The sequence below is a fragment of the Antrostomus carolinensis genome, unplaced genomic scaffold, assembly GCF_000700745.2.
Source record: "Antrostomus carolinensis isolate BGI_N321 unplaced genomic scaffold, ASM70074v2 scaffold47301, whole genome shotgun sequence".
Lineage (NCBI taxonomy): Eukaryota > Metazoa > Chordata > Aves > Caprimulgiformes > Caprimulgidae > Antrostomus > Antrostomus carolinensis.
In genome coordinates this window covers 1-7,067 of record NW_010294395.1, presented here as the reverse complement: position 1 = coordinate 7,067, position 7,067 = coordinate 1, and the positions used below count along the sequence as shown (strand labels likewise).

Genomic DNA, 7,067 nt, shown 5'->3' with positions numbered 1-7,067 from the left:
AAAAAAAAATTAATACTTTCTCCCCCCCCAGAACCTCGGCCGCTCTCGCTTGTAGGACCCCACCTCTGGTATCTACCACAGCATCAAACCGGCGTCCCCAGGGGGCGCGGGGACACGTGCAGAAGCGAAATCGCCCCTCACGATGTAGGTGAAGGTGCAGAGGTTCAGCTCGAGTCACCAAGACAGAACGAACCAGAAGGGAGAGCGAAGGCACGAGGCAAACGGAACCAACGGGATCCAAGAAGGGAAGGAGTCGATTGAATAAACCCTTCGGATTTCATCGGAACTGGGTCTTTTGGCCACTTGGAGCCCTCAACTGGAAGGGGCTTTACACTCGACGCAGAGCTTTGGAGCACCAACGAGCCATTGCGCGCATCAACTCACCTTTCTCTGAATCTCTTCCTTCTTCATCTTCCCCTTCCTAAAAATGCAACGTTGGGAAGTTAAAATCATCTAGAGAACGTCTGGTTCTCTAGGTTTGGTGTCTGGTTCGGTGTCTTCACCAGCATCCTTCCTCTCCAACCCACCCAGGGACTCAAAGCACCGCACCGGATCGGGCCGCTCCACACTCCCTGAGCCCAGGGGAACCCGGCGCGGTGCCTGTTCCCTTGGCAGGAGATGTCTCTACACCACCTGCAGTTCTTAGATCCAAGAGATCTCCCTCCACCGCTGGAGGATGACTTCAGAAATCCCTCATTTTGGGATTCTCCACATCACAAACAACTGAGTTTGGGGTTTTTCCCCTTCCATAAAGCACTCTGTGCACGGCTATTTTACCGCATTTTGACACTGTAAAGCGTCTGGCGGCGACACTGTGGGTGGTGGGTGCAGTTGGGAAGCCCCAGTTAAGATCTACGCTTCCCTCCACAGAGCATTTTATTTCCATCCTCTCCCCCCAGCTTGTCCAAGCCCTGACTTGCTTTGGGTGTCTGGGGATCTGCCCTCACCAACTCCAGCACCTCCAACCACAACTCCAGTTTTTAATCACGATTAATTAATTTTCAAGAGTTACTTACGCCTCTGGAACCCTCTTTCTCCTCTTTTTCTCCCGATTCTCCTTCCGTTCCCTCCTCTGCAAGAACCAAGACATTCAGAATAAAGAGAAGGTAACCCCAGATCAACGCCAACAGATTTGCCACCACGTTAAACACGACGGCTTTGCCAGAAACAAAGCAAGTGGCAGATCCTGAGCACACCAGGAAGCCGCTCCGCTCTTACCGTTGTCAGAATCGGAGTTATCGGAACCGTCCGTCTTGGCCGCTTTGCTGTCGGGTTCATCCGAGCTGTTCGTTTGTTTCCGTTTCTTCCCGGTGAGATCTTTTTTGATTCTCTTTTTCTAGGGTTGAGAGAGAAGAGAAAGATTAATCCTGGCACTGTGAACAGCTGCCCTCCACAACCAGCAATGTCTTATTCTTCTCATTTTTAGCCACTGAAAGCTCCTACATGAAGTTTTTGACAAGGCAGAGTCGATCGGGAAGGACATAACCCACCACGTCTTTATCTCATGATATAGGAGATGAAGCGGTGAAAGGCTGCGATATTCTCTTACCTTCAGAAAACAAAGTTTGTGGGATTAAAATCTCTCAGGGATCAATACTGCTCTGTAACTGAGCACAGCCTTGCTCAGGAGAGAAAACACTACGAAGTCAATAATGCCAATTATTGCTCCCCAGAGTGTATTTTGAAGCCCTTCCCTGCAGGACACGAGGGTTTGTTGGGAAATGAATCTATCAGAGCTGAGCTGGCAGGAGGATATCACCCAAACACTTACTTTAAAATCCGAATCCCACATTTTCCAGTTTCTCCTCATTCGTTGTTTCATCATTCCTCCTCCGTAACGCATATTTCCCGAGAAACCTCGCATTCCCTGGAACACGTTGAGTTCCGGGAGAATGTTGTGGGAGAAGAGGGAAGGAAGCCTGGAGGAACCGTGAGGACCGAGACCTCGCGATCCCATGGATTGAGGAGGCTCGTTCCACTGTCCGCCCATGCGCCCGGGATAGGACGACGTCATGGGTCTGTTATTGCGTCCGTCTCTACCCCAGTTCTGACCCCGCTGACCAAAGCTGTCCCGGGATCTGTTCTGATATTGATCCCGACGGCTCCCGTAGAAGTTGTCGTAGGGACCTTCGTAAGCGTTGTCGTTGTCATGGTCGGGTTCGTTGTAATCGTAACCGGAGCGGTACATGTCGCGGTCGTTCATGGAAGATCTCGAGTCGTAGGATTCGTACGAGTCGTACCTGCAAGAGACGCGTGGGTGAGAGGCCGCTGAGAAACGGCGGCAGCGGGTCAGCAAAAACCCAGCGAAACAGATTCTCAGGTTTATTTATTTAATTTTTCTTTTCAATTGTCAGATGTTTCACTCGACACAGGACGTATTTCAGTGTCTGGTGGGACAGTAGGAATTGGTGACAAAGCTTCAAGGTGTCAGGTCCAGAGGTGGAGGAACCAGAGACCTGTAGACACGGGAAAACCCTGGTGCCAGGGAACCCCTCAAACCATCCATTTCTTCCAGAATTATTAAAATATTTTAAAATAATAATAATGATAATGATAATGATAATAATAATAATAATCCCCTACGTTGAGTGAAGGTTCCTTCACCAGCTGAGGCTGAGGGTTATCAGTTTGTCCTCATTCCCAAAGATCTGCTTCAAAATGAGCTTTAGGAGCAACCAAAGCAAACCAAGAGCTGCTCATCCTCACAGCAAGTTCCACCTTATCCAGAAATAATTCCAGGAACAGTGAAATTTACTCCTCAGCTACTCAAAGAATACCTTGATACAACCAAAGACCTACTCCAGACCCATTATTCTTTATTCCTCATACGCAATCCAGCCGTTAACAAACTGTTTTCCTCCAACTGGAAAGCCAATGTACGCCCTAACTGATTTTAATTGATTTTTAAATCAAATTTTCCTCCTGGAAATGAGGCCACGGAGGATTTTTAGGGTTTTTTTGCACTGGAATTTAAGACTTTACACACTTGCCAGCAGAGCCTCGTCAAAGTGCGACCCCCTCGCCACGGTGCTTTCCAGCGAGGCCCCCAGAGCACAGAGAGAGGAATCAGTGAGGGGGGAAAAAAAAGATGTTATCGTGGCTCCAAGGTCAGAAGAAAGTCACCAGGAGAGATGATGGGGCTACAAAATCGGGTCAAGCACCGATGGAGGAGCTGCCAGTGTCCGGTTACGCGTAAGCCGGAGCAGCTGGAGGCTGAGCAGCTCCTTTTCCGCACGGAGACGACTTCTCCAAGTGATTTATCTTCCTCTTACCGCCTTTCTCCTTATTTCTTGCACGGCATGGGAATTTCTTTGGCCTTTTAATAAAATTTAGCCCATTCCCAACTGGTGTGATGATGCCAAATGGGTGGAAACACGCCACAGGCAGAAGCGTGGCTGCGAGCAGCCGATTGCCGGCGCGTGAGATCAAAGTGGAAAAGCCCAAAATGATGTTTGAAGGGACAAGAATCCGGGGAAAAAACTGGGCAACCCCTTGTTAAAATCAGCAAGTGACCAAACCAAATTGATTGGATAGAGTAGGACGGGCGTATCATTTCATAAGAGTCAGATATATCACTTCATAAAAGCTTTACTCTTCTGGAAATGTAGGAGTAGAATAAAAATCAATCATATGTATTAATATTTACTCCCGATTTTTACTTTGTGCAACTTCTTTTTACTTATTTAAGGCATTAAAAACCCGGAGTAAGGAGTCACCCTGCAGAAATACCGAGTCCTGCCTCAAAATTCACAGTGTATATATATATATATTTTTAAAAAAAGGAATTTTTTTGGGGAAAGAAGCTTGTTCATTAGTGCTTAAACATTAATCACAGAATCATAGAATGGTTTGGATTGGAAGGGACCTTAAAGATCATCCAGTCCCAACCCCCCTGCCATCAGCAGGGACACCTTCCACTAGACCAGGTTGCTCAAAGCCTCATCCAGCCTGGCCTTCAACACTTCCAGGGAGGGGGCATCCACAACTTCCTTGGGCAACCTGTTCCAGTGTCTGACCACCCTCACAGTGAAGAACTTCTTCCTAATATCTCATCTAAACCTCCCCTCTTTCAGCTTAAACCCATTTCCCCTTGTCTTGTCATTAGCTGCCCTTATGAAAAGTCCCTCCCCAGCTTGAGTTGACTACGTTGACTAAGATCAGCAAGGAGTTGACTACGCCATAGATCGGAGCATTTACTGCGACACCTGCTACCAAAGCCTCACTGCTGCATCAGGAGGCAATCTATGAATGAAAATGAGGAATTTGAACTGAGAGTAAGTATGAAATTGTGCCTCGTTTTCCTCAGCGCCGCTACAGAAGTAATGAGAACATTCCTTCTCATTCTTGTTTTACCCAAGAACCCCAAATTGCAGCCACTGTGGAAATGTTGTTGGCTCTTAAGTCCCAAATTTGGGGTTTTTTTTGCAAGACACGGATGAAAACGTAGCACAAAAACCCCATGTTACAGTTCTAACAGGTACGAGGAGGAGGGCTGAGCCAGCTCTGGCCGCTCACTCCAATCACAACACTGGTGAAAGGCAAGAACACGAGACCAGCGAGAGACACAACGAGCGGCGACGACTCTTCACGAGCAGCAGCTCATCACCGCGCCTCCTCGCCTCACCTGTCTCCGCCAGATCCGTAGTGTCCCCCCGGCATCGCGTCCGTATCCATGTGCGACACCATGTCCAGGCGCTGGTTCATCTTCCCCATGACGGTGTCGGCGTCGCCGCCGCCCGAACCGTCGGGGTTCATGTCAACGTCCGAATTGGCCATGTCCCAGGAGTTGGAGCCGGCCATGCCGTAGCCGTAATGACCCGAGTTATCCTGGCCGTAGCCATAGCCGTAGCCGTATCCCTCGTAACCTGCAATGACAAACATCTTGTTATAAAAATGGGTTTATTTCCAGTTATCTGGCTTTGTTAATGTTTTAATTTGAATTAAGATGCCCCATTTTATTTATTTTAAATAAAATTTAAAAAAAAAGCCCCAATTTCTATTTAAGTCATTTATCAACTTGGAATCGTTGAGCTCACAAAGGTTTAAGGGAACAATTTGCTCGTGTCAAATCCATAAAACACAATCCCAGCCCACAGCTTCCTCCGCCCCATCGGGAGAGGAATAAACACAGCCAAGGCAGAACCTCCATAAAATCCTGGTTTGGGTTAAAACAGAGCTATCAAAGAATCAGTTTGAGCTGGTTTGTAGTTTGAGGTGAAGCTGTTGGTAGGCAGATGAATGCAGCTGGGACACACCTTCACCAGGACCTGTATAAGCAGATTTATAACCCCTTAAATCCAAAGGGGTCACATTAAAGCACGTCCCTGTCCTCTTCAGAGACAGCACAGCCCAGCAACGAGAGTAAAAACACTTCCAGCCAAGCGTTTTCCACACATTTTATATCAGAAAGTGACAGAAAAGCTTCTTCTCTCACTAAAGAAACCAAAAATGTTTTATAAAGAGAAATAAAACCACTGTAGGAATATCACACAAAGCCAATTAAAAGCCTGTTGAGGCTTAAAATTTCCATGTTTCTTTCCTCAGCCCTTTCATTTGGCTGTTGGCACACACGGAGAAGCAGTTTGTATTTCTGCTCAATTTCCATCATTTGTGTTTTCCAAGCAGCAAAAAGGTTTCTTTGGAGGTAAAATAACCTCCCAAAACGAAACATTCTGCCTAGAATTGTGCAAGCAGCTACAGCAACAAAGTTTTCTGTTGGTTTTCTTGTGAATTTTTTAAAATAAAAGAAGAAAATCATCGCACAGGTGGAACAGTCAGAGGCTACACGGGGTCTGGGCTGCAGCGGGGACAGTGGTTGCTCGTCACCGACCTCAGCGCGTCTCCCTCAGGTTCAAGAAATGGTAAAAAAAAACCCCAATCTGCCAAAAAACTCCTTCAGTTTTTACTGTACTTACCTCTGTTCGTCCCAGAGTTCCAGTCTCCATAACCTAGAAAAGAGCAAAAAGCAATTAGAGAGGAGTTGATATCGTTATCGCGGCCAAAGATCCTCGTTACCCAGTGTCCAAACAGAACAACACCCCGAATAACCCTGAATAAGCCCCGAGTCTCACACCAAATATCAAAGAAATTAGATCTTCACGTCGCCCCAGCCACGAAACATCCCTACCAGAGCAAAATGTTTTGCTTGCCTCGCACCAAAAACCAGGTTTGAATTTGAAGCTGAGCTCCTAGAAATGATTTCCACGACGGAGTATTCTGGGATGAGAGATGAAGTGTTTGGGAAAGCGAGAGAGGTCTTGCATGGAATAAATCCCACTCTAATTCATGACTAAAAAAGAGGGAATTGGGACACACTGGGGAAGTTTTAATGCTGTCATTTGACAAATTCCAACCTCCAGGACTGACATTCAGATGCCCTTTTCTCAACGACATCACTGCACTTTGCCCTTGCAGGAAACCAGTTGGAAAATGGGAGATACTGGGATGGGAAGACACGATGCTGGGACACCCATATCCCAAGAAATCGTTAATTTTCAAAGTAATTACAACCTCGTTAACCAGGGTACGTACGCGCAGCGCTTCCCTTCCTATGGGTTCGCACAAACGCTATGGGAAAGCAATGTTACCTGGCAGGTTCTCAGTGTGATTTCTCCTTTAATTAGCAACTCCTCTAATTAATTAATTAGAAAGCTAATTTATTAATTTTCCTTTTCTTTTCTCCCTCAGTGTCACCCTCAGAGCCTAAACCACAATCCAGACCAGAATGTGGATGCTGAATATAGCGGGAAATCGCTTCCTGCACCCAGCAGACTCCACAGGTGAGCTGAGCTGCTGCTCCAGGGGCCAGGAAAGGAATAAAAACGTCAACAGGAAAAGGAGAAAAAGGTAAAACTGCCGAGAAATGAGGCGAGGAGGAGAGCTGGAGCCGTGACCTGAGGGAGGGGGAGGAATTCTCGTCAGCCGCTGCTGCCAGGCAGAAACCTGAGGGAACTTCATTGAGGGTGATTAAAAAATAAAGGTGTTTTCTGTCAGAAATAGCGGCTGGTTCGCTCCCTCCTGCCCACCGGTGAGGCCGGGAGCTCCCGGTCCCTCCCCAGCCTGAGGGG

At 47.3% G+C, this 7,067-nt stretch overlaps 1 protein-coding gene across 1 annotated transcript; it reads right to left on the bottom strand.

Moving 5' to 3' along the window:
- Positions 1-332: 332 nt before the first annotated feature.
- On the bottom strand, positions 333-6,049 carry LOC104518193 (A-kinase anchor protein 8-like; the record flags this gene model as incomplete). Its single annotated transcript, XM_029087378.1, has 6 exons — positions 333-421; positions 1,017-1,072; positions 1,219-1,336; positions 1,766-2,240; positions 4,625-4,865; positions 5,916-6,049. Coding segments are annotated over 6 exons (1,113 nt in total), but the record flags the coding sequence as incomplete, so codon positions are not given.
- Between the last annotated feature and the right edge of the window lie 1,018 nt (positions 6,050-7,067).